This window comes from Ursus maritimus, unplaced genomic scaffold (genome assembly GCF_017311325.1).
Source record: "Ursus maritimus isolate PB19 unplaced genomic scaffold, ASM1731132v1 scaffold_25, whole genome shotgun sequence".
Lineage (NCBI taxonomy): Eukaryota > Metazoa > Chordata > Mammalia > Carnivora > Ursidae > Ursus > Ursus maritimus.
In genome coordinates, this window is record NW_024425008.1 from 24,997,618 (window position 1) to 25,024,877 (window position 27,260).

The following is a 27,260-nucleotide window of genomic DNA, read 5'->3' on the forward strand; positions in this document are numbered from 1 at the left end:
GCCTTCAGAAGCCCTTGGCTTGGACTCCTCTCGTAGACGGACTACAAGGAGGTCAGGTGACCACATGCTGGGCCACGGCTGTGGCAGACGTCTGCAGAGTTCCGTATTCACACTTAGCCTAACACCAGCACCATCGCCGCGGGGTGGGAGAGACTGGGGCACGGGGGCCCGGAGTTGAGACCTTGCACCAAACCAGCCACAGCTGTCAGCCCGCCAGCTTGGGGAGGAGCCGGCCCAGAGCCAGCCCTCTCTTTCCCTGGAGTCACCACATCCCAAGACGGACAGGGGCAGTCCCTCTGAAGGACCAAGGGATGAATTTGAGGCAGCTGCTGAAGGGGCTGAACCAGACACCTCCCTGTCACTTTTGTCCCCGGCTGACCCAGTGGAGGCTGTGAGTGTGGGCACCCCCGCCATTGGGTGAGGCTGTGTGTGCTGTGCAGGCCAGTGGGCACACGGTCTAGGGACCTGTGAGGAGCAGGTGGACATTGGGGCAGGGGAACCAGAACGTACTGGGTTCAGGCTCTGCCCCAACTAGTGAATCTGAAGGCTGGAAGACAAGCCTGTGTTGACGAGGCCCTGCTGCCCTCAAACTGGGCTCCAAATGGCAGCCTGTGGAGCCCACTGGAGACAGGCCAAGTCGTGTGTGCCTTGTCACAGCTTCCCAAGGGAGGTAGGGTCTTTAACAGGACGTGCAGGCCCGTTGGCAGGAAAGTCCCCATGGACACAAGCCACATGCTGCCTTGTGAGAGCAGGAGGCAGCGCCTTCTTCGTGTGGCCGCTGTGTTACTGAAACGCCTTGCTCGGGGCCTGGGACACAGTGTCCAGGGCGGGCTGGCTGGGTGGAGCTGAGTGAGTGTCATCGTATAGGTGGTAGTATCATCCCTAATGCCCCTTCCTCTGAATGGCATCTGGCACTGGTCCTTCTCCCTGTCTGGAGCATGGCCTGCTGACAATCCAGGAAGTATGAGGTGGCGAGGAATGGAAAGTGGGAGGTCATCGTGAGGTGACTGGGGGAGGAAACCAAGAAGATGCCTATAGGGAGGATTGAAGATGTGTTGAAAAGACCCAGCTTCCCAAATAGATGAACAAACCATGGACAAGAAGAGGTATTAGCAATCTCCAGAGCCTGAAGGGCTCTTGAGACCAAGGACAAAAGAAGGCGCCAACCCCCCAGAACTCAGGGGTTCAAGGAACTGTGTAAAAGAGGAAAACTGTTTGCCACACTGGTTTCTTTTAAGAAATTTATTTAGAAAAATAACCCCACCCTGCCCTCCTCCCTCTCTGCCATGGGACTTGGGCATCGCGTTTGATTGAACTCTGGATCGGGCCTCCCATCCGCATGGGGGCTCAGCGCACGCTGACGGGCGGCCACGCTGCTGGGTGGCCTCACACGCCCCCGGCTGCTCCAGTCTTGTGCTCAATCCTTGTCCAGGCCTCTGCCTCCGGGTGTCCGGATGGAGGGAGGGCCCTGAGGGGCGAGGGCAGCCTGGCCACAGTCTGTGTGCCCCTCCCGAGGCCTGCCAGGGCAGCTGGGGGCGGGGGGCTCCGTCCCGTCCCCCCCCACCCCTGGAAAGTCAGGGCTGGAAGCGAGGCGAGCTGACGTGAGGCTGGTGGAAGGCGTGAGCACTGTATACCACGTCGGGGGGCGAGGGCGTGCTGGCGGCCAGCACCGAGCACAGGGGCTCGTGGCTGCTCAGCACCGACGTGAAATACTTCATCTCTTCTGTGAGCTGCTTGATCTCCTTGCGCAGAGCCGCGTTCTGCTTCTCGAGATCTTCACTCTCCTGTGAGGAGAAAGGTCGGCATCGGAGATGAGTGTCAAGGGGGGGGGCAGGAGGAGTTCAGATTTGGTTCTCACCTGCACAGGCACGGAGAAGGGCACCGGCGCACTTTTCTGCACCTGTGTGCATGGTTCTGTGTGTGTCATAGGTGAGTGTGTGTGCATAGATACAAGGTTGAACCCATAAAATTGCGGGTGTCTGACCTCTAAGGATGGCAGTTTCGTCTGATCCCACCTAATAGAGGCGCACGCGGGAATGCGTGGGAGTGCGCTCCTTTGTGCGCGTGTGAACGTGAGTCTCTGCGAGTGTGTATGTGGGTTGAGGGTGGCACGTGAATGTTAAGGGAGACTGGCTGGCAGGTGAGAGCCTGAAAAAATGGAAAAGAGTTTGAGAGAACAGCTTATACTAATTTCATGCTTTTCCACTTGATGTTATACCATGAGTTCTCCAAATGTTCCCAGTGTCTGCTTTTAGTCCTACGGAGTCCATGGTTAACTGTCTGCTTAACCAGATTCTAGAACTCTAGGGTCTCTATAAAACCAAATGGTCAAAATCCACCACAAAATTCGATTCCACTCCATTCTGCTCACTTGAGAGCCTGGTTTACAGCACTCTGGGTGTGTTCCACTCATGTGTATGTGCTTTTTTTCCAGAAACACCTTTCCCCTGTTGCTTAGAAGCACCATCAGATACACGCGAACCAGGCAAACTATGGGTCAAAGTGTGCTGATTACTGATCACATCATTAATTAATCAACAATTCCACTCTGGTAATTAGCGTTTAGTGGAAAACAATGCTCTCTAGGGGACTTGCATTTCCAATGTGATTTGAAGGTTCACATTCTTTGAGTCAATCAAATAGATTGTCTAATCTAATCACTGGTGCCGCAGAGGAAGGGAAAATGGCATTGGAGAGGCAAAAAAATCACACTTCAGTTCCAAAAGCAACCTGAGGTGGCTTCCAGGCCTTAATTTCTCTAGTTTTGTTTGACGTAGGTCAGCATTTCCCGAACTTGCCACAGCATTAGAATTAGTTGGAGGGCTTATTAGAGTTTCAGGCTGTTCTTGAAATCTAGAGATCTGAACTCGGTGGGTTTGGGATTTCGGGTGAAATCTGGGAATTCACTGAATTTTTAGCAAGTGCCCCAGGTCCTTTTAATGAGCAGGCAAGTTTGAGAACACAAGTTAAACACAATATTACATTGGTTTTTAATTCATCAAGCACGTACGAAGTGCCTGTTAAGTGCCTGGCACATAGTATGAACTCAAATGTCTGTTGATTGACTGGCTGATGACATGGAATGCTGGATTAGCAGTTGACTCAAAACCATGGCGGGCAGTGAGCAGACGTAAAATAACTTGTCATTTAAGAGGTGTCTTACATAACCCCATCAGGAGCATGAGCTGTGGTCCAATGAGAGAGCTAGGAACGCTGCCAACTGCCCTCATCAGTGAACCCCAGCGTTCTTTTTTAAGTGGTAGAGGAGCGTATGACTGTGGCCTTACCCATCAGGCCAGCTTCCATCCTGGCCTGAAGGACTGATGCGAGCATGCTCAGCCCCAGCCTGGCATTTCCTGTGTGTGGCTTTAAGCTAGAAAATGTGCCTAGGTCAGTACAAAGGAAACCCCCATCTCTAAAACGGGGCGGGGGTGGGTGGGACACTCAGACCCACGACGGTGGAGTCAGAGGCACTGGCTTCTTCTTCTGCAAGGTGTGGCTGGCTCCCTTAGCTTACCATTTGGTTGTTTCCAGGCACATCCCAGCGGCAGGGCATCCCCTCTTTACCGAAAGGTAAGATAAAGCAACCCATGAGACTGGGTGGGGGGGTGGTTTTAAGACGGGAACTGGGGGCCGGGAGTCCTGGCCCCTTCCTCTAGCCCTTTTCCTCACCCCCTCTGAGAGTTTCCACTGGTGACAACGTTTACTGTAAATTCTGTCTCTGAAGCGCCTGGGCAAACCCCGAGGCAGAAGGGAGGGGTGGGGTGGGCGGGCCACAGGGACCAACCGCTCTGACCTTCTCCCCGCCTAGAGGCAGGCCCAGCTTTCGGGAAGTGACAGCAGGTTCTTCCTCCCCAGGCAAGCTCTGCTGAGCTCTCTCTGAAGCTCTCTCTCCCCACCCCCCTGGCTTGCAGATCCCAGAGCTCCAGGAGGGGCTTCACAACCATGGCTGCCGCTAACCAGAAAACAACCTCCTGTGACAAGAAACAAGTCTTTACCTTGGGAAGCAAGATGGCTTCCTGCTAGGGCCCCAGAGAAACGAGCCCTGGCAGCCCAGGGGACATGCGGCCAGCCAGACACTGGCAAGAGGAAGAGTTTGACTTCCCTTGCAGGAGGAAGTGGCTCATCTGGGGCCTCCTCCCAACATGCCCCCCCCCCCACCACTGCTCAGTCCACTCTGACCCTCCCGGGGGCAGTCATGCCCTGGAAGGGACTCACACGGGGACAATTGGCCGAGGCGGCCATGGGAGCAGCTAAAATTACTCACAGGTACAATGACCACATCCCCTGACTTCTCTTCACTTCCCAGTGGCGGCTGGAAATCTAGGGCTCAGCGAGCGGGGGAGGGGAGAGGAATGTTTGGGAAGGAAATAAGGGCCTCTCACACTCAGAGTCCTCTGCTACAGTAGGGGAGTGGTGAGCCAGGATTCGGGCTTCCGTGTGACCTGCTTTCCACTTTTCAGAATTCCTTTCGATCCTTCAGGCTCCTCACGGTAACCCCCTGAGATGGACATGGGAGGCCAGCCCTTACCATTATCCCCACTTTCCAAATGAGGCCAACTGAGACCCTGGGACAAACCTACCCCAAATACCCCTCCAAACGATCACAGGCTGGTAGGCAACAGCTGCTGGGAGAGAGGGCTTCGGAATTCGCCTCAAGACATTGATTTTCTCAGACATCCAGACACTTTAGCGATTGACCCAAAGCCCCATAACCACATAGGGGCAGAGCAGAGTTTGGCTCGAGGCTCCCCATCTTCAGCCCCATTGTCCTTCTGGCATACCCAGTGCTTCCCCTGAGAGACTGGTAACTTAAGTGACCAAAGGTCTTCAGAGATCACTAAGAAGTCCTTGGCTGCCCTATGGTTTCCCAAGAGAACACTGGGTCTCGATTTTGGTGATCTTTAAACACCACACTGGAACCCTGAGTTGGTCACACTCTTCCAATCACAGAGCTGATCATCTGCCTCCTGCCCAGAGCTGGGAGGGAATCTTCTGTCCAGCTACTCTTTTAGAGGGCTCACCAAGGCCAGGCCTTCCTCCACATGCAGAGTGAGGTCTAGGTCACACAACAACGGTGGGCTCCATCAGCAGTAACTGGGGACCGGGGTCCTGGCTAGGTGAGCCTCTGTGACTTGCTTTCCCCTCTCTGAGCCCCAGTTCCTGTTAGAATAGGAACAGTGGACCACAACAATGATTCTCAACCTTGGCCGCACATTGGGATCAGTGGGATCCGCTGGGGGTGGGGGGAGCTTTACCAAAACTGGTGCCTGACTCTGATTTAAGCAGTCTGGGGTGCGGCCTGGCATTGGGGGCTCCCAGGGGATTCTAATGCGCAGTGAACATTGAAAAACATTAGAAGGAACCATTAGCTTAGAAAATCTCCAAGCCCTCCTCAACTCTCAAATATTTCAGATTCCAAACTAAACACCTGAGCGTATTAGCCTTTAACCCCTACTTGTTAGGAAGGCGTGTGCGTGTCAGGGAGAAGGTTGTTGGGGGCAGAGGGTTGTAGACTCAATTTATGTTAAGAAAAATTAGTGGAAACCAAATGTTTAAAAGAATAGTCTAGCTTGACTTAACATCTATTGAATGCTGCCATGTGTCAATCACTCTTTTAAGTATTTTACAGTTATCATTATATTTAATCTTTGCAACAACCCTATGTGGTAGATAATATGATTATCCACATCTTACAGAATAGGACAACCTGAAAGTACAGGGAAGTTAAGTAACCTGTTCAAGGTCACCCATGTAAGTGGCAGCACCATGACTTGAATGATTCAGTCCGGCTTCAGCGTCTGTGCCCACCGCATTTTCTTGTCTTTGACATTTGCTTAAATCTTATGCTGTTTGGTAATTATCTCCTGTGAGGCCTCAGCCCTGTTGGCTTTCCAATTTCATCTTCCCTCTTTTCCCAGCTCTTGCAGATCCAGACGATAATGTTCACAGTTCACCCTCACCTCTGAAGTTACTTAATGCCAACCCTATCATGAATTATAAGCAGTTTGGGGGTGGTTAAGGAAGAGGCTTCATGGGGGTGTGGGAACATTCTGGGAAATTCCCTACTGGAGGGGCTGAAAGGGGGTCACTCGAAGAGCTCTTGAATGATGGGGAATCCCCAGACAGTTCCCTTACCCACAGGGAAGCCAGTTAGGACCAAGGCCAAGGACAGGCTCTGGCCCAAGGCTCTGGCAGGGGCTCTCCGGGCATTCTGAGCAGGGCTTTGGTCCTCCTTCCTGCCAGCTCTGGTTTAGTGCTTTGACCTTCTCCTTGAATATTCTAATCATGGTTTCCAGAAGAGTGAAAATAGTCCCTGTGTGTTCCTCCTCAACAGAACATGAAGCCATTTATTGATTGGGTGACCTTTTAGCTCTCACCTACACTTAAACACGAGAATAGTGAGTGAAGCTTATCTCTCACACCTAGCTACGTTCAATCTCCAGCAGTTACCAATCCATCAAACGCAGATAAAGGGTGGAGCCCACCATTGCTGGAGAAGTTGGACATTTCCCAAGCCCTGGTAGGATCTATGCCTACCCCTTTCACCAGTCCTGGGGAAATTAGCCCCAACTCCTGTTCCCCACCCAATGAGGAGAGAAGAGGAATCATTAAGCAACAGGTCTTTGCACTGAATAATGAACAAGTCTGGGACGCCTGGGTGGCTCAGTCAGTTAAGCATCTACTTTCAGCTCAGGTCATAATCCTAGGGTCCTGGGATCCAGTCCCTCATCCAGTCCCTGCTGAGCAGGGAGTCTGCTTCTCCCTCTGCCTGCTGCTCCCCCTGTTTGTGTGTGCTCTCTCACTCGCTCTCTCTCTTTCTGACAAATAAATAAATAAAATCTTTAAAAAAAAATGAACAAGTCTGATTCTGGAGAAATCTTTACTTTCTTGCCATCCTAAACTCCTTCTCCTTGCTTTCCTCTAGAGAGCTAGAGAAAGAATTTATCAAATGCTCAGCTTCTCTTGCAGCTAGGCAAGCCCATGTGATAGATTCTGACCAATAAGATGTAAGTTGAAGTACCTGGGGGTGGAGCTTCCCTTTCCAATTAAAAAGACAAAGCCTTTCCAGGACAAAAGCCACTCTCCCTCAACACAGACTGATGCCTGGAGGTCCAGCAGCTAACTTGCAGGCTCAAGGATGAAAGCCACATACCGAGGATACCTGCGCACAGAGAGAACTAGCCTGGTTCTTTGATGACATTCTTGCATTAGCCCTGGTCTGTCCACTTCTGAATTCCCTGTGATATGAGAAAGATAAACTGTGACTTTGTGATGCCTGTTTGATAGTCCTTCTATTACGTGTAGCTGCATGCAATCCTGACTGACATCTCAAGTTAGAAAGGTTATCTATCACTAGCAAGCCCAATTTCAAAAAACAAACAACTAGTAATTGCCACGAATACAAAAGTTTGAATTAAGTTTGTTTGTTTGTTTGTTTGTTTGTTTGTTAAGCCTGCCAGGCCTCTGGAGACGGTGTCTAGGTATATATACCCCCATAATTGTCCCAAACTCACTCCACACATTTTACCACATGCACCTGGCCGCACACTGAAGTCACCTGAAGTGCTTCAAAAAATCTTAATTCCTGAATTCACCCCTGTGAGAGGTTCCACTTTGATTGTCCTGGAGTGGGTCTCAGGCATTGAGACTTTAAAATACTTTGCAGGTGAGCTTAATGAATCATGTTCATAGCTGATTCCTCTGAAAAATATGTATGTCCATTGACAGAAGAATGGATAAAGAAGATGTGGTGTGTATACAATGGACAATTACTGAGCCATCAAAAAGAATGAAAGTTTGTTACTTGCAATGACGTGGATGAAACTAGAGAGTATTATGCTAAGTGAAATAAGTCAGTCAGAGAAAGACAAGTGCCATATGATTTCACTCATATGCGGAATTTAGGAAACAAAACAGAGGATCATAGGGGAAGGGATGGAAAAATTAAATAAGATGAAAACAGAGAAGGAGACAAACCATAAGAGACTCTTAACTCTAGGAAACAAACAGGGTTGCTGGAGGGAAGGTGGGTGGGGGGATGGGGTAATTGGGTGATGGGCATTATGGAGGGCATTTGACATAATGAGCACTGGGTGTTGTATGCAACTGATGAACCACTAAATTCTACCCCAAAACTAATAATGCAGTATATGTTACCTAAGTTGACTTTAAATAAAAAATTAATACATATATAAGGATATAAATATAGGCAATGTTTAATTTTATTAAATTTATATATTTATATTTGTTTTATTAAATATTTTTTATTTTATAATATATAGGATAAATAACATAAATATAATACAAATAACTTCAGAGAAGTGGGAGAATGTTTCTAAGTCAAAAAAATCTTCTGAAAGTAACTGCCTTGTTGAAGGGAAAGTGCCTCATTATCACACTGCTGTTATATTTGGTGAAAACAATTTGAAGTAGCCCAGAACAGTTCATTTTTATGATGGAAAAGCAGGAAGTAGGGTATCTATTAGGATCTCATGAATGATAACTTTATCAAACTAGTTACCCTTCAGATTGTTGAGCTCTGTGAGGGTCTATCACTGTCTTCACTGTTTTGTCATTATTGACTAGGACAGTGCCTGGCACATAGTAAGCATTCAATAAAATCATGTTGCTTGACTGCCAACTTGGACTCTAATAACTTACCAAACCCTGCATATGAAGAGTCATCTAGGTAAATTTGTGATGTCCATGAAACTTCCAATGGAGTGTTTAACCAAGACTTTAATAGCTTTTATAGCTTCTACTTTATATAGTTACAAATGAATATAAGAGATTCACTGTTTGAAAAAGGCCCACTCTTGGGGCACCTGCGTGGTTCAATCATTAAGCGTCTGCCTTCGGCTCAGGTCATGATCCCAGGGTCCTGGGATCAAGCCCCGCATCAGGCTCCCTGCTCAGTGGGAAGCCTGCTTCTTCCTCTCCCACTCCCCCTGTTTGTGTTCCCTCTTTTGCTATCTCTCTCTCTCTCTCTGTTGAATGAATGAATGAATGAATGAATGAATGAATGAATCCCACTTTGTTCCCCAAACTGAAGCTATGGGTGGGAGTAGCAGAATTAACAGCATTTTAAGAACCCTGCATATGGTTTCCTGAGCTGAAACTTGACTTTCCCATCCATATCAAATGAACGAGACTTGACCAGTGGTGGTGAAAAGCCAGTCCAGTGAAACGGTTAGCGCTCTTAAAGTTTTTATAAACAACTGGAAAAAAGGGCATATGTTTTCGTATATAATAATACATCTGATATCTTCATCTGATTGATTTATAGGAAAATGCCAAGCACTTCGCATTCAAATGAATGAATAAATATAACCCCCTCCTCAATGCAAAACAAAACAAAACATAACAAGTGCAATATTGCTGTTTTTATATTTGCTCTGTCGTTTAACTCGAACAGCCCAGTGAGGTGCTACTGCTTCCCACTTTGTAGATCAGAGTTTAGGTTCAGATATAGTCACCAGGCAGATCTGAATTAGTTTTGTTGACCCACCCCCACTGTCCCACTCCCACCTGGTTCCTGCTCCCTGCAGCTCCGTCACCCCTGTTCCTGAGCTCCTCCTCATGCTCTCAGAGGCCCCGTTCCACAAGGATCTTTCGACCCTTGACTGGCCACACGTAGTTTGGCCTCAAGGCTCTGCTGAGCACACCCTTTCCCCAGATCTTCCCAGTCTCCTTCTCTCAGCATTTGATCTCAATGTCAGTGTCTGAAACAGATCTTCCTTGATCACCGTCCCCACCCCGTCCCTTAGCCACATTCCACATTGCACTCTGACTTTATTTGAAGTACTCTTCATTTGGTGTGATTAGTCTGTTCAATTATTTCCCTGTTTTCCAGTGTGACTTCCAGCTGAACGTCAGGTCCATGAATTCAGGGACTCGGTCTTGTCCCTGCTGTATTCCCAGTGCCTGGAATAAACCATACCTGGCACATAGGAGGCTAATATATATTTGTTAAGTGGATGAATCATCCCTGCTAACATTGGATCTAGTACTGGGAAAATGGCCTTTGTTTTTAGAATTTTCTGGACTGCCCCACCTCTAACCAAAATGTTTTCTGGGTACTGGTACCAGCTGAGTACCCAGAAAACATTTTGGTTAGAGGATCCTCAGTCGTAGGAAACTGCATTTTGGCCCTAGGCATCTTGTCCACTCTGCTTGGCTCTGAACTTTATCCTACTTTTGAATAAATATCCTACTTTAGAGGAGCTTCAGATCATCCGCCTTGGTTTCCCTAAACCAAGGGTGATGAGATATGGACTGGGACAGTCCCAGTCCATACCTATTGTCCTGGTGTCATTCTTACTAGTGCTCTTTTCACTTCCAGAAATGTTCCCATTTGGATAAATGGTAAGATTTACTAAAACCCGACCCCCAAATTCTACCTCAATGGTATCATCTCTGCCCTTGTCCTCATGTCCTCCTGAGTTCACTCAGATCTCTATCTGACCATTTTCTCGTTCTTAAATAAAAAATATACAGTATAGGGGCGCCTGGGTGGCACAGCGGTTAAGCGTCTGCCTTCGGCTCAGGGCGTGATCCCGGCGTTCTGGGATCGAGCCCCGCATCAGGCTCCTCCGCTATGAGCCTGCTTCTTCCTCTCCCACTCCCCCTGTTTGTGTTCCCTCTCTCGCTGGCTGTCTCTATCTCTGTCAAATAAATAAATAAAATCTTTAAAATATATATATATACAGTATAGCTACATTTAAGATATTTAAAAAAGAGATCATACCCACCCATGATCCTAGTACTTTTAACACAACCGTTTTCATTTGCACGTGTTGCCGTCTTGTCCCTTTTAAGAAACACATACTTATTTTTATAAAATTTCAATCATTGTAAATACAATATGAGTTTTGCTTTGTCATAACTTTGTCACATCTACATCATCACCATAATTATCAGTTTTAATGGCTATGTCATCAAATGGAAGATCCACAATTTACCCAAAATGGTTTTTTGATGTTGGAAATTTTGGTCGTTATCAGCAATGCTGCAATGAACATCTTGATCTGTACTGGGTTTTATTCAATTATTTTCTAGGATAAATCTGTAGAAGTGAGATTAGTGGGGCAAAGGGCACGACCAGTCTTCCAATTCATGGTTGTATTGCTATAAAAGAGTCACCTAAGATATACAGTGTCACCAGCAGTGAACACATATGTCAATTTTACTACACTTTACATTACATTATATTGACATTTAGGCACTATAATTTTTAATAATTTATTTTGCCAATTAGACTTTTGAAAAGTTCTTATTTTCTTTTTTTTAAAGATTTTATATATTAATTTGAGAGGGAGAGAGAGCACGCACAAATGGGGGAGGGGTAGAGGGAGACGGAGAGGAAGACTCCCTGCTGAGCAGGGAGCCTGATGTGGGGCTTGATCCCAGGACCCCCGTGATCATGACCTGAGCTGAAAGCAGACACTTAACTGACTGAGCCACCCAGGCACCCCAGGCTTCTTAATTTCATTGTAATGTTACAACTTATTGATTACCAAGGAGGAAGAATTCTCTATGTGTCTGTTCCCTAGTACAACATCCTCAACCAGGGACCATTTTGCCCCCCCAGGGGACATTTGACAAGGTCTGGAAATATTTTTCACCATCACAACTGTGGGGTGAGCCGCTGCTCCTGGCATTTAGAGTGTAGATTTTATATTTTACAGTGCACAGGACACCCCCCTCCCCCAACAAAGAATGGTGCAACTCAAAATGTCAATAGTGCCAAGGTTGAGCAACTCTTAGTGTGTATCATTTTCACAATCAGAATAGAAAATTGGGTTATTTTCATTTTGGTAGGAAAAACGTTACATAAGCTTTCTGTTCATAGCTTCTGCCCACTTACCTATTGGAGTCTTGATGTTTTTTCTTAAAAAGGATGTTCTTTCTACGGTATAAATATGAAATCTGCATTTATTTAATTTGATGAAAATATGTTCCCCGATGTATTATTATCTTTTTAATTTTGGATTACAACTTTAAGACCTTTTTAAAATAAAGGGACATTTAAACTTCAGCCCCTCTTAATCTTGGACTCTCTTTCTTTTGCTGTATATGCTGGGGTTGTATTACTAAAGATTGTCTAGGTCATTCAGACCTTCTGGTTAATGGCTTGCTTCTTGGCTTACTTTTTGCAAAGGGACATGTAAAAGAAACACCATCTGCAAAGCAAAGCCCTGTTCAACAAAGTGGTACAAAACAAAAGCAAATTGTGGGCAGGCAAGAGGTTTGGGTTTTTCGGCAACCTGAGAAAGACCTTGGTGTCCCCACTGGTTACCTGGCAGGTTAGTCTACAGTACGTCTGAGTTTTCTTTTAATTCTGTGATCTTATAAACAAGGGAATATGACCGTAATTATTGTTACCCCCCCCTTCCAAGCTACCGTGTGGACTCATAATGAGACTCTCTATAGATACCCCACAATCTGAAGGGGACTCTGTCCTCTGGAAACAATCTATGCCCCCAGGAAACAAGGTGCCAGACTGAGTCCTACAGAGGAAGCTAAGAAAATCCCCCAGCAGCTTGGAACAGGACTTTTTGGTGAGACTCCCATTCTTTTCAGGAGAAGGACTTTCGGGTGCTGCTGATGGCAGCTTTGTGAAGACTCCTGCTTGAAGGGGCACCGTCAGTTTGTGACCCGGGACCTGTAATCTCATTTGAACAGAAATTCTTTATAAATGTCAGGACTGGTGTGGACCTGGCCTCCTTTCAAATATGCCTCCCAAACTTAACCACACTGACTCATCCTCAGGGGTACAAGCATTTAGGGGTGGTGCATTGCCTTGACCAGTTTTTCTTTCCCAGATGAAAATAATCTACTATTTTGTTGTTCTGATTTTTAAAACAGTACACATTCATCACAATAAAAAAATATATAGAAAAATACTAGGGTAAGGGACGCTACTCAAAACTCAACCACTTAGAAAGAACCACTATGGCATTTTGGAGAATATCTTTCCAGATATTTCTTTATGCATGCAAACATGCCCAAACCCACAAATTGTACATTAACGGGATTATACTCTGCGTGTTTTCAGTGCTATGTCATTGACGTTTTTCAGTGATACAGATCTGCATGGTCATTTTTAGTGGCAGCATAAAATTCTAGTGTCTGAATGTGTCATAATATGCTTAGTCACTGATTATTGGGCATCTGTTCAATTTTATAGTATCGACAAAGTGCTTACAGCTCCTGATGAACTGAACCTCTTTGTGCATCACTTTTTCCTTCAAACTCTTATAAGTGGAATTGCCGTGCCAAAGAATGGTCTCATATGAGATGTTAATATTTACTGCCGCACAGCTTTCGTTAAAAAGGGCTTCAATGGATATATTGATCCACCGCATAGAGACTTTAATTTCTTGACGAGGCCTAATGATGGAGAAGGAACAAGTATGAATTTTGGAGGATGTTGCTTAAAGAACAAAAAGTAAAGTCAGGCAGAGACTCAAGGAGGATTATCAGGGAAGATGAATATATTTTCATGAGAGTCAGAAGGAAGAGGCAGTCTGCGTGGTGGTTAGGGAGATGGGCTCTAAAGTCGGTCAGACCTACGTACAAGCTGTGTGACCTTGGGCAAGTTTCTTAACCTAATACAAAAATTATAAAACAAGGCTTTTGTGCAGATTAAATGAGATAACTATAGGTCGAGCACTTAACGCACAGGGCCCGGTACATAGTCATGTATTTAATTAATATGTTTTTAATTAAAAAGAAATGTATAGCAACAGAGGCCCAAGACAAATGCCTCTTCTACATAGATGGTTCACTGATTTTCACTGAATTGCTTAAGGGTGGAACTAGCCAGAACATTCCTTCTGTGTTTTTTGTTTTTGACCTATGCCTTTTCTATGCCAATAAATCTCATGGCATGGTCTCCCAGGGAGAAAAAGAAGAACTGCAGGAGTGAAAAAGGACCACAAACAGCTTTCTCTTCCAGGCTTCCCCAGAAGACCAAGAACAATAGTGTCATTCTAAGGAGGCCCAGGGGGTTGACATCTTTGCTGAGCTGAGTTTCCTCCATTACTCAATTTTCCTCTGATTGTAAATAACTTATTTACAGCTTTAAGCTTCACTTCATGCATAATTTATACTCCTGACATTTGTTATATATGGCATTAAAATACATCCTGGAACCTGTAAATGTTTTTTATTTTTTTAGACTAGTATGAGACTCCTTCAGGAGCCAGCCCCAGGAAAGCACCTTTCCCTCCCCCAGCTAAGGCAGTACCCAAGTTCCAGCTTTCAGATTTAGCCCTGTTACTCCACCTTGCTGCCAGTTCCATTCTTGAGGCCAGATCTGACTTGTCAAAGGCATAGCTCTGGGCTAATATCACTGTCTGCCCACCATCTCTTCTACTTTTAGCCTTTTCATGAACCAAGCTTCTCAGCTGATCTCAACTCTCTTTCCCACTGACCTAGGACACTGACTCAAAATCCTTCGAGCCACTGTAATCAACCAGGCTGGCCACAGAAGTGACATTGATTTGCCATTCCTTGTAGTGGCTTATCTAGTACTGTAGACTTTAGGGTCACTCATTACAAACCTCAACTGACAGTTGGTTCTCCCAAAGGACTGAGATATTTAGGTAGAATGTGCAAGAGATAAAATGTCATAGAGGAAGACTATTCAATGTTTAAAATCAAAATTAGAAATCATCCTAATGCATATGTAGTAATGATTGATGTTGAGAAGGTAAGTATCTACGTTATAAAAACAAAAGCACATGATGAAAACATCCAAACTATATAAAAAAGGAAGAAACTGCAAAGTATCCCTCTTCTGCTTTAGATCTTTTGTCCTACTTTTCAGATATAAATATTAATCTTTTGAAATATTAACCTATTTGAAAAATTTTAAGTTCATACACATATGCACAGATACTTTTTTTAAAATTAAAAACATACATGGGAGCAAACTATGTACCATGTTCACACCTTTTTCACTTGAGTATAGAAGCTTGATAATCTTTTCAGATGAATACATTCAGATGTAACTTATTTTAACAACTCCATTGTATTCCCCTGGATGGACTACTATAGTTTATGTAATTAGTTCCTTATCCATGGATATTTAGCTTGTTTCCAGTCTTTACCATAACAAATAATGCAGCAATGATTATCTTCACATGTACATAATTGTGTAATCTGTATGTACATTTGTAAATAGACTTCTAGATGTAAAATTGCCAAGTTACAAGGTGCACTTATAATTTTGATGGCCATGGTTAAATTGCCTTCTAATGGAGTTGAACCCACATACTCCTGCTAATAGTGTGTGGGGGTGCCTGGTTCTCCATTGTCTTGGCGACATCCCATATTAGCAACATTTTTTGTCTTTGCTTGTCTGGCAGGGAATCTCACTGTTGCTTTAATTGTCATTTCCCTAAGTGAGGCCTAGAATCTTTTCCATATTTATTTAATATTTATTTCTCTCTTTCTGTAAATTGCCCATTCGTAATCATTGCTCATTTTTCTTTTGGGTTGTTAACCATTTTCTTATTCATAAGAGCTTTCACATATAAAGTAAATATGCCCTTTTTTGGTCATATGACTTGCAGATATTTCCCCAACCTGTCATTTGCCTTTGACTTTGAATATAGTATTTTGAGCTATATAGAAATTTTCACTTTTTATGTATAAAGGTAATATATATCAGGTTTTTTTTTCCTTTATGGTTTCAGGGTTTTGTACTTTATCTGCGAAAGTCTTCATTCCAAAATAATTTTTCAGTGCTCTTTTTTCCCCCAAATTTCTTTAGTATTCTTTTTTTGCATTTAATCTGTGTGCATGTTGTATGAGAAATGAAGACTCTAGTTTCTTCCTCCCAAAACGGCTAGCCAGTTGTCCCAACTCTATTTGTTGAATACTTTAGCTTTCCTTCACTGGTTTGAAATGCCACCATCATCACTTTGCATTTGTTCTTGTGTTTGTGTCTTATTTTTAGGACTTGACATATGCATTTGGATCCTAAATTTCAGTTTGCTTTGGGGTCTTTTTCTGTATTCTGTTCTATCCAAATGCTCTGTCTTTTCCACATTGTTTTGATTTCTATACTTATAATTCACTTTAACATCTTGTTCAGCTAATCTTCTTTAATTACCCTCCTCTAATTTTCCTGGAAATTGTCAGGCGGTTGTTCTTCACTAAGAACTTAGAATAACTAATCTAAGTCTCCTCTAGCTTCCAGAAAGTTGTCTTGGGTTTTTATTGGGATTACATTAAGTTAAATTTATGGATTATGGAAAATTGCTATTTTTACATAAGGTGTATCTGTCCACTTATTTGAGTGTTTTTGAAATCACTTAGAAGTGATTAAAAGTTTTTAAAAATTAAGGCCTGCATATTTTTTGTTAAATGTATTCCTTCCTTCCATTCGCCAGTGTTGCTATTATAAATGGAATCTTTCCTCCCATTAAATTTTCTAATTGGTTATGGTTTACATATAGGAAAGTTATTATGTTTTGTGTTAACTTTGAAAGCTGACAGGATTCCCTTATTATTTTTAACAGTTTTTCAGCTGAGGGGCGCCTGGGTGGCGCAGTCGTTAAGCGTCTGCCTTCAGCTCAGGGCGTGATCCCGGCGTTCCGGGATCGAGTCCCACATCAGGCTCCTCCGATGGGAGCCTTCTTCTTCCTCTCCCACTCCCCTGCTGTGTTCCCTCTCTCGTTGGCTGTCTCTTTGTCACATAAATAAATAAATAAATAAATAAATAAATAAATAAATAAAATCTTTTAAAAAATTAATTTTTCAGCTGATTATCTTGGATCCCCTTATTAGCTACTGATGTCTTTTGGACATGAACTGGTCCAGTATGTTCACAAACTGGAACTTAAATAAAAACTTTAAAAAATAAAATTTTCATAAAAAATAATATGCCTTTCTCCTTCTTAATCAATGCATTTACTGTGCCTAACAGATTTTATAGTCGTGTGTGGGAGGGAAGGAAATAAGTGTAGTAGGGGCTTGTGTGAAACACCCAACAAAAGAGAATTAAAACAGAATATGGACTCTGTTGATATCATGATTATGAAAAGAAGCACCTGATTCAGTTTATGTGAGGGGTAGTCAATGCCAAGGATGTTATAAAGTTGGCATAAGATTAAACAATTGTGGAAAGAGGCTCCTTTCCTACTCTGCTTTTTAAAAGCAATCAGTGTACAGTGTTTTGTGTAAACCATTTATAGGCTAGATACTGAAAATGTTAAACAGTAAGTACCCCACACTCTCACTGGAGAAATGAAGTAATGCTTTTGGTATTTTAAGAGCAACAATAGTGACAAAGCTGAAACTGAGAAAACAACATTACCCCAGCGTATGAAGCTAGCACAGTAGTACAAACATGGCCCTTCTTTGATACAGTACTCTCAGTAGTTGGTCTTTAAAATATTGGTAGATGGGTCCTACGGCTATGTCCAAGGGCCAGAGAATGGTTCCAGAACCTCGACATGCGGAGCCAAGCGTGGAGTCAAGGGTAAACCAAGCACTCAACCCTCAGAATGCTAGTGGTAAACCAGAAGATTTTCTACCTGAATCACAAACATAATTAAGAGGATAATGGATGGAGAAGATAGGTGGTTACGTCTGAAAGGAAATGAACATTTCAGACCACAGCCAAACCCTCTGTTTGATGGTGGCAGATTTGTATGTTGCTGCCAAAAGCTTTTACCCGAAGTCAAGAAACAAGCTGCATTGGCTGCAACCCCCAGGCTAGCTGTGTAAACCAATGTGACCTAATCGCAGGACAAAAAGTGAAGATGAATGCCGTGGTGCTCAAAAGAAAGGAGTGCGGAAGATGGGAACGTTCTAGAGACTGAGGCTGGAGGTGTGGTGGTGGACGTGGTGACTGCATGATCGGGTCTCCATGCATTCCAAGCCCCAGAGATCATCTCCATCTAGTTATGGCTAGTATAACCAAGATGGGCCAAATCTTCTGGTTCTAACTCTTGTCTTACAGAGAGAGAAAGAGACAGCTGAATCCACTGAAAACCTTGCCACAGCAAAGAAACATATATGTACCCTCATTGATATGTCTCCCTGGGCTTGAACAAAGACCAGTGGGTTGAATTTACAGGCAAAGAATAGGGCAGCTCAAGATAGGGATGACTCCTCTGCTTATATCAGGAGGAAAGGAGCTCTCTGTCATTGGAAGTGAGCAGGCATACACTGGGGACCATTTCGGGGTGGGGGGGAGAATGTGCAAAGGAATCTGAAGCATCAGAAGTGTGTCTGAACTTTCCAGCCTTTAAGAAATCTCTCAGCCCTGAGATTTTGAGATATATATATAGAGAGAGAGAGAGAGAATTTTATATATATATAAAATTTTAGTTGTGATCTTTTTAAAAGATATGTTAATTTATTCATTTTGAGAGAGAGCACACACACAAGCAGAGGGAGGGGCAGAGGGAGAGGGAGAAGAAGAGAAGCAGATTCACCACTGAGCACAGAGCCCATTGATGGGCTCGATCTCATGACCTTGAGATCATGACTTGAGCTGAAATCAAGAGTCTGATGCTTAGAAGACCGAGCCACCCAGGTGCCCCAGTTGTGATTATTTATCTTGCTTCTATAATAACTATGATTAAAATTACTCTTATTATACTTACATTTTTTTAGTATTATATGGCAGGCACTGCGTCAAGCTTTTTACATGGGCTATCTCTATAACGTAGTTACTGTCATTTCCCATTTCATAGAAAGGGAAACTGGGTCTGAGGGAGGTCGAACGTCTCTAAGATCTGTCACACAGATAGCAAGTTGCAGGACTAGGATTCGAACCCTGTACTTCTGACTGCAAAGCCACTGAACTACCCTTAATTTCTAACTCCTTTTTTTAAAAAAAATACTACAAACTTATAAAGCTCATAGCAGTTTTACAGTCTCAAGACGTTGTCCACTTAAACAAAAAGGAAGGTTTTATCCTTTCCAATTTTTATTTATTTGCTTGCTCTAAAGAATATTGAATTAGAATCAGACTCTGATAGAAACAAGTGAGTAATCATAGATTTTCAAGCTTCCAATTGTAAACTGGAGTGTGTTAACACCCTAAACCATAATGAAATCACGGAGAACATCTAAGTAGCAGGGTCACCGACAGCTTAACATTTAGGCAGCTGATCATAATTTTCAAAAAGAAGAAAGAATTTGGTGTCCATTCATTCCTTTTCTTCAATTCAACAAATATTTATGAACTTAAAACTATGTCGGAACGCAATGGAAGATATGCTGAATACATTTCTAATAAAACACAGCATCCAGTTAGAGATGTTGGTGCAGACCGTTCCCTGCTTCATTACAAAGCTAAAAGGAGCATCTCTTTCTCCCGCTAAAACATCTTACTCTTTCTTGATAAAATTAAAACAACTATTCTAACTTGCTGATTGCCATGGTAATCTTTCCAATAAACACAAGCATACTTATTTTGGGTACCAATTGCCCTTTACCATTGAAATGAATGACTAAAATGTGAGAGGTTCGGGAATAGTTCAGGAGGAAGGACAGGAAGGCGGGGTTGCTAGAGGAAAGGGCGAGGGGATGGAAAAGGAAGGAGCCAGTGAAGTAAGAGTTGGTTGACCAAGGACCAAATGAAGGGACGGGATGAGGAGGGCTAAGCGGTAAGATATGGGAGACAAGGAGGAAGCACTGCTCTGGGAAGCATGCAGCCAGAAGTCAGGAACGTTGCCCAGGGCCTTGGTCCCCCAGTGGACGAGCGGTTCAGCATTACCCAAGGCTCCTGCTCAAGCCAGGGGTCAAGCCCTTCTCTAGAAAGTTTGAGACTGGAAGCAACTCAACCAGAATAGGGACCATCCCAGATAGGTCCACTTGAAACCGCATCTTTCACAGACCCCTTGGGATATCATGAAAGATATTTCAAAATAAAATCTTAAAGATGTTCTGGAAAGAGGAGTAAGTTGCAGCACCCTATGGACCTCCTTGTTCCAAATGCAGGGCCCGGGGCGGCTGCCAACTGGCCTCCTAGGGGCTGGGACCACGGGCTATCCTAACACTGGGATCATGGTCTCCCCCAAAGTGCTTGACGCCTTCTAAATTCTTCCCAAAGACAGTCCTGCCTTCTGCTCTCTAGGCTCCAGAGGGCTAGAGCTCTCTCTGGCTCCCCCATCTCTGAGCAGACAGTACTGCTTCCACCCAGCCTCCCTCCTTCACAAGCTCAACTCGTTTACATCTCATGCCCTCAGAAGGTCAGGAAGAGGGTGCATTTCTTTTTCAGCTCCCTGGCTCATTCTTTGCTACTAAATCTTCTCAATACACCCAGAGGAGAACCTCTCCTCTGCACCGCACCCCACAGCCCTACCCTTCCGCTTACCCCCACTGCCCACAAACATCCCCATGCAGGCAGACTCAAAGCTGTGGTCCAAGCATCCATGGGTGGTGGGGAGCAAAGCCTAAGACTCAAAAGGATGAAGAAAGGTCTGAACACTCACCAAGTGCAGCGTGTCAGCTTTCTGTGTCTGCCTTTGTCGGCTCTTCTGGGCAGCAATGCGATTTTTCTCCCTTCTCTGAACTTTTCTCACATCATCGGATGAGTCCTGGGAAGCAGAGATGATGGGAATTAGGTGAGTGTGCTCCTCTCTTCTGAGTTAAAGCACGTTCTCGTGTGGTTTGGTATCCGTCCGTCCATTCTTCCATTTCTTCATCTTTTCATTTGCCCCTTCACCCCCTGCTTACCAAAAGGCTTAGCCCCAAAGAGAACTCTTCCCCACACTGTCACGCTCCCTTAAGTCCCTATAGCTATTTTGGCCAAAAGCTACAGGAAGAGGAAAAAGACCCTGGGGCCTCGATAGGGCTGTATTTGGAAAAAAATGGTTAAGGCGATGAAGTGTGTTTTATCGCCTCCCCTCTCTTCAGGGCTGCTCCACCCTCACTTTCTCACTTTTTGGCCTAGAATTTTCTTGCGATTTTTTTTTTCAAAACTTTGCTGAGCACCTACTATGTGCCAACTTCTGTGCAAGTGCTTTTTTAGAGGTGCTCTTGTTTCATTCCTCAGTTCTGTGAAGTCGGTATTATTGTTTCTGTCCTGTATGTGAGGAAACTGAGGCTCAAAGCGCTGGCCCAGGAGCCTACAGTATTCCAGGGCCTTCCATCTTCTGATGCCTTTCCAAGCCACTTCCCGCCCCTCACTGATTTGTACCCATGTGTCTTCTGCCACATCTCTGGGCTGAGGTCCCCATCCCACATCTACCTCTTTTTCTCCTGCATTGCCTTCATTATGTTCAGTGACCTTGACATTCCCCGTGGCCCTGAGCACAATGCCTAATACAAACTGGAGCTTTAATGGTGGCAATTCCCTGGCTGTGGCAGGTAGTGATGGGTGCTTAGGACAAGAAGACCTCTGGGTGTCCTCTAAGTATATGTTCTCTATGTAGAGATGGACACGTCCCCTACTTGGGCAGAGAGGTTAGCTCCAGCTCTTCCCCCAGATACTGCAGAATGAGTATAGGAGTCTAAGTAAAACCCTTCCACAACCCCTGCCCTGTTCCCTCTCACACCCACACGGGATCCAGGGGCACTGTTCCTGGGGCAAGACTCCATGCTCAGCAAGCATAGGTCTCACCAGTGTGCCCAACACTTCCAGGCCATTGCAGTAGGAGGGCATCGTGTTAGATGGGAAGGAAGTGCTCTTCTCCAAGGGGCATGGGGAACCAGGTTACCATGGAAGCCATGAGTAATTTCCTTCCTAAGAAGAGTACAGAACTTCCAGGCAGCCTGAGCCACCGTGATAGCATCTGGAACGGACGACTGGACTGTTTGCCCTCTAGAGGTCTCCCCTAGGATTTCTCCCAACCTGCTGCTCTTCTGTGCAGTATGACAGATGCTGTATTATCTGTTTATATACTTTTATTTCGGCTGCAGCATCTTGAAATTCCTCTTGGATATCTGTGCTAAGGAAAGAATGTTGGAGTTGGAGAAGAAATGTTAATCCCTTGCTGTATTGGGTGAGAATGAAGAAGTCTTTCTCTGGAGAGGGATGTCAAAGAATGGGCTGAAGAGAAAGCTCCAGAACCTTGGGGGCAGGCAGGGTGCCCCGTTTCTTGTTTTTTGGGTTTTTTTGGCAAAAGCCCCAAGCTGAACACTTTTGACTTGGATGCCACAGTCTAGATTCCAAACACTCCCAGACTCTCTACCTCAATCGCTCTGTTTTCCCCAGAGCTGAGCTGAGCTACTGGCGAGTGTCTCCAGCAAGTTCCAGTGCGGCCTCCTGATTCCTTCCTCCTGTCCAGAAGCCACAGGGAAAAGAGGCTTTGGTGGCAGCTCCTGCCTCCCTCTCTGCTGGCCGTGCTAGCAGCCGGGGCAGTGCCCCAGTCGATGAGGTAGAGTCTTCTGGGCTGGCCGGGCTTCCTCCTCTCGCTTGCTGTTTTTTCTTCTTTGCTTTTCCCTGCCACTTCCCTCTCTTGCCCTGATGGCTGCCTCCCAGCAGCCTCTGCAAGCCGTGCCCCCCACCTTCCTCCTGCCATGGACAAAGGTCCACCCTTTCCTTTGGGAGACCAGGGTTCTTTGTCGCCCGTTCTCCTCCTGGCTTCCTAGAAAGCTTCGTGGGGTGGGGACCCAGGGGAGGCGGTGGCAGGGGCCCCGTTGGGAGCAGAGAGGGAAAGGGGCTTTGGGGGAATGGGTGCAGGAGCAGGGTCCCCGCCAACAGGTGCAGCTTAGTCGCAAAGACCACGTCGTAAGTGTGACAGGGGGCTCCTGCCACCAGCCACTCCCTCGCTCCTCGGCTCCCTGCACAGGCCGGCGTCCCCGGCCCTCCCTCCCCGGAGAATGAGCAGGTGGGCTGCAGGGGGGAAGGGGGAGTCTACCTGTTTGCCGGGGGGAGGAGAGCGGCTGAAGCTGGAGTCGCTGCTGTCGGAGCTGTGAGGCATGGCTGCAATCTTCCGGGCTCTCCACACAGCCCCAGGCGCCTCTGGGCTCTCTGGTCACCAGCCGGCCTCCCTTCCTGACGGCTCCCGGGCCACCAGCTCAGTCCCCTGCACAGCTCCCTCCTCTCCCCGCCCTGCAGCCACCTCTGACCCCTGCGTCCTCCTCACTCTGGGGTGCAGAGGCACTCCTCCCCACTGGGACATGTCGCTCGCTTTGGGGCTCGTGCGCGCTCTCTCTCTCTCTTGTGGTTTCTGGTAACTCACACTGGAAGTCACATGGGCGGAAACTTAAACAAGTTAGAAGTTAATTTGAGAAAAAAATACATATCTGGGAAAAGACCCACAGAATTATATGAAAGGAAGAAAAAAAATACACAAAACCCCAGATACCTTCCGACTGTTTGAAAGGCAGAACAGCTCTCTTCAATTGATGAAGATAAAAGAGAAAAACAGCCCGGGCAGGGAAAAACCCCAGCCCGAATTAGCAAGTCCGTCTCCTGTCAACATGGGCAGAAAGGAGAGGGCAGCAGGGAAAGAGTTTCCATTGTCAGCCGACTTGATTTTTAAACCAAAATAAAGCAGACTGGGATTTCTTTCTGGTTTTTACCCGAAAGCAGCCGCCCATCCTGCCCCGTGGTAGGCCTTCCTCGCCCCCCCAGGCAGCCTGGTCCTCGCCTGACTACCGCACAGAAGAGGCCCCGGGGAGATCTGAAAGCCACGGGCAGGCTCTGGAGTGGATGTCCCAACCGTCTGTTCATCGCCTACGCCTCTCCGTGGCATGCTGTCTTTAGGGAAGGGAAGCCTGTCATGCTGAGGGTCTTCTAGGAGCTCAAGACTGGCTTTGAATCTTAATGATTCCAGAAGGTCACCGGGTCAAAGCCAGAATGGAAGAACAGTAAGAAACAGTGAAATGAGCACTGTACTTGGAGTCACACCAACTGGAATTTGCATTCTGACTTTACCAGAATGCCTGTGGCCTGGGGTAGCTCACCAGAGCTCGGTGCCCCTCGACCTCCATCTGTAAGTGCAGAGTGATAAAATCTGCCCTGCCTGCCTCTCAGGGCTGTTTCCAGAAGCAAATAGTAGCATGGATTAGAGTGCCCCTAGCAGACAGTAAAACAGGGCTCTAAAGACAGGTGTTACTTGTAGTGTTTAGTCTTGTGTGAGCACATTTGTAGAGTTCTCAATAAGCAATGCCACACTCACCTGGGTATTTTGGCTTTTTAAAAAGCCCTTGCTTGATTCCCAGTATGGCTCAAAGCCCAATGCTTGCCTTGTTGGTCTTAGGATTGATAGGAAGCCTGGCGCCTAAAGGATTTTGTATCCACTGGCTGGATTTCTGCCCTAAGGCAATATTGTCCTGAGGGTATATTGAGCAAAACAAAATCCCTTCCCTCCTGGAAGTTATAGTTGAGGGGAGGAGGCAGACAGCAAACAAAAGTTAACATATGATACACCCAGCTGGTGACAAGTGCTGTGGAGAAGAAGAAAGGGAGGGGAGGTTAGAAAATTCTGGGGGTCAGTGAGTTGTTATGTCTACAGGGTGGTCAGGAAGACCTTCCTGAAAGGGGGGCATCTGAGCAGTGACTTAAGGGAGGGAACATTCTGGCAAGGACCTGAGGCGTAAGTGTTTGGTGTGTTAGAGGAATAGCAGAAGATGAAGGTGGCCGGTATCAGGACCAGGTGGTGTAGGGTCTCAGAGGCCATGATCAAGATTTTGGCTTTTATCCTGAAAGAGATAGGGAGCCTCAGGAATACCACCTTCCTGCTTCCGCTCCGTGGGTCTCTACCCCAGCCACTGCCTGTGTCCTTCATAGCACTTCTCAAATTTTGTCATTATTTTACTAGTTTATTTACTTAGTTTGTTTTCCCTGTTTCCCTCATTAGACTGTTAGCTCCATTTATGAGTTTAATTCGACAAATGTTTGCTGAGCCCCTACCACGCACCAGGCAGTGTTCTGCATACAGGAGATACAGTTAGTGCTTTGACTTTTTCCCTGAACGAGATGGTGAATCAGTTTGCGTTTGCTGCCCAACAAACCACAAAAAAGTTCAATGGCTTCCAACGGCCATTTATTTAGCTTGTGAGTCTGTGGGTCATCTGGAAGGTTCTTCTGGGAAAGGCTGGGCGAGGCTGGGCTCTGTGTCCTCAGACAGCCAATAGGTTGGCTAATAATTTGGCGGCCTTGCCTGGGTCAGCTCTGCTCCACGTGGCCTCTCATCCCCCCCAACAGGCTTGTTTATCTAGCAGTTGCAGGATTCCAAGAGTAAGCACAGAGGTGTTCAAAACCTCCTGAGGCCTGGGCTCAGAATTGGCACATTCTACCGGACAAAGAAAATCCCAAAGCCGGCCCAGACTCAGGGGTTTGAGAAATGGACTTCACCTCTTGAAAAGAGATTTAAGGACTCGTGGCCAAATCCCCCACAGGTGAGGAGCCACTGAAGTTTTTAGAGCAGAGGAGTGACGAGCTCTAACTTGGGTTTTAATGAGATCTTTCTGGATGCAGTTGAGATTTTACTGTAGAGGAACGCAGTGGAGGTAGGGAGACTAGTCAGGATTACAGCATTGGGTGGTTATGATCATAAAGATGGTGGCGTAGACCAGCGGAGTAGTGACGAAGGTGGTAAGAAGTGAGCGATGTAAAAACCGATGACTGTGTCTGTCTTGTTGACGATCGCACGCCCAGGGCCTAGTAGGCTCCTGATAAATAGTTGTAAGTGTATGAATGAATTCCCGTAGAACTTTGCTCGGACTTAGGCCACTTCTCATGACCTGACTTATCCTAGATCTTTTCTCCACCCTTAGTGTATGGAAAACTCTGTAAGGATAAAACCTGTCATATTTGTGCTTTATTCCATTTACTTTAACATTTATTAATACCTATTATGTAGCAGAAATCATACATAGGAATAAGACAGAGCCCCTGCCCTTATAGAAAGAAGGGGAAGTAGTCAAAAAACCAAGGTTATTTACAATGTTACAACATTCAGATGAAGTTCTTTGCTCTTTGAGCCGTCTATCTTTCAGTAGTAAATACTTGTTGAATGAATGATTGCTTGTTTCTGTGGTTCCAAATCAATATTTGGATTTAATATTTAACAGAGACTAAAGAAGAGAAAAATGAAAAGCTATCTCTTACATGGAAAGATGGTCTTTTTCAATAATACTGATTATGAATTATTTTTACATATTTAAGATAAAGACTAGACACTTGTGTAGCCACCATTAAGCTTAAGAAATAAATAATGAATAGAGCCGAAGACCCCTGTACTGTGCATCCCTTCCTAACCTCATTCCCTCCCCACCCAAGGGTAATCATTTTCCAGAATATGGTCTGAATATCCCCACGCGTTTCTCTATGCTCGAGCCATGTCTAAACATGTACCTGAAACAATACGTGGGGTTTTGTAAAATCAAGCCATGCATGATTTTAAGCTTTTTACATTGTCAATATTTTTACATTTAGTTTTTATGTTTTATCTGTATCTGAGAGGTCGTAGCAAGGCTTGGGATACTGGCATCCTTCTGAGATTATTCTGGAGAACTCCACAAAGGCACCAAATAACAATGGTACTGTAGGCAGCATCAACTCAGTAGACATGAGCTCCAAGCCTCAGGATAATGCTAAGATATTTACCAGACACTTAAATCCCGCATGCTGGCAAGGAACGCCTGTCAGGACTGTTGTGGGCTCCTGCTTGGCCCTGGTACAATGTAGAAAACAGTGCCACCTCTTGGTAGACAAGCTCGAGCCAAAGGACATGGACTGGCGAACCCCGATGGGACTTCTAAGGTTGGAGCTCTTTAACAGTGAACGGATCGTACAACTGTGCCCAGCATCCTTGCTATAAATTCCTTACTATGTGCCAGATCCATAAATTGGTTCATTCAATTCTCACAACAGTCCTAGGAGGTAGTATTTCCCCCTTTCGTGGATATGAAATCCTGAGGCACAGAGAAGTTAAGTAACTTTTTCAAGGTCACACGTGGCAGCTGACTTCCCCAGAACAATCAACTGGGGGGGGGGGGGGGAGAGAGAGAGAGAGGGAGAGAGGGAGAGAGAGAGAAAGAGAGGAGGATGTGGCAGGGCCTTTTATGACCAAATCTCCCAACGCTTCTGCTTTATTAAATTCGGTAGAAGCAAGACTCTAAGTCCAGCCCACACGTGAGGGAAGGCAAAGGACACCCCAACTCTTGAGGAATATCCAAGAACTTGTGGACATTTCTTAAAACCACCACACTTTCCAAACGGATTTCTGAGGGGACGTTCAGCTGGACTCGAGCAATCTGCTGTGAGATCAGGAGGGAGTCAAGGGGCAACATTTTGCTCCCAGCTCCGCAGCCAATTACTTTGTGACCTGAGG

At 45.5% G+C, this 27,260-nt stretch overlaps 1 protein-coding gene across 1 annotated transcript; it reads right to left on the minus strand.

The window, feature by feature from the left end:
- Nucleotides 1-1,227: 1,227 nt before the first annotated feature.
- BATF (basic leucine zipper ATF-like transcription factor) lies at nt 1,228-23,143 on the minus strand. Its single transcript, XM_008699519.2, has 3 exons — nt 22,836-23,143; nt 20,466-20,570; nt 1,228-1,784 (listed from the first exon to the last, which is right to left on the minus strand). The coding sequence occupies exons 1-3, from the start codon at nt 22,896-22,898 to the stop codon at nt 1,575-1,577; spliced, it is 378 nt and encodes a 125-aa protein (XP_008697741.2). The 5' UTR covers nt 22,899-23,143; the 3' UTR covers nt 1,228-1,574.
- Nucleotides 23,144-27,260: the final 4,117 nt, after the last annotated feature.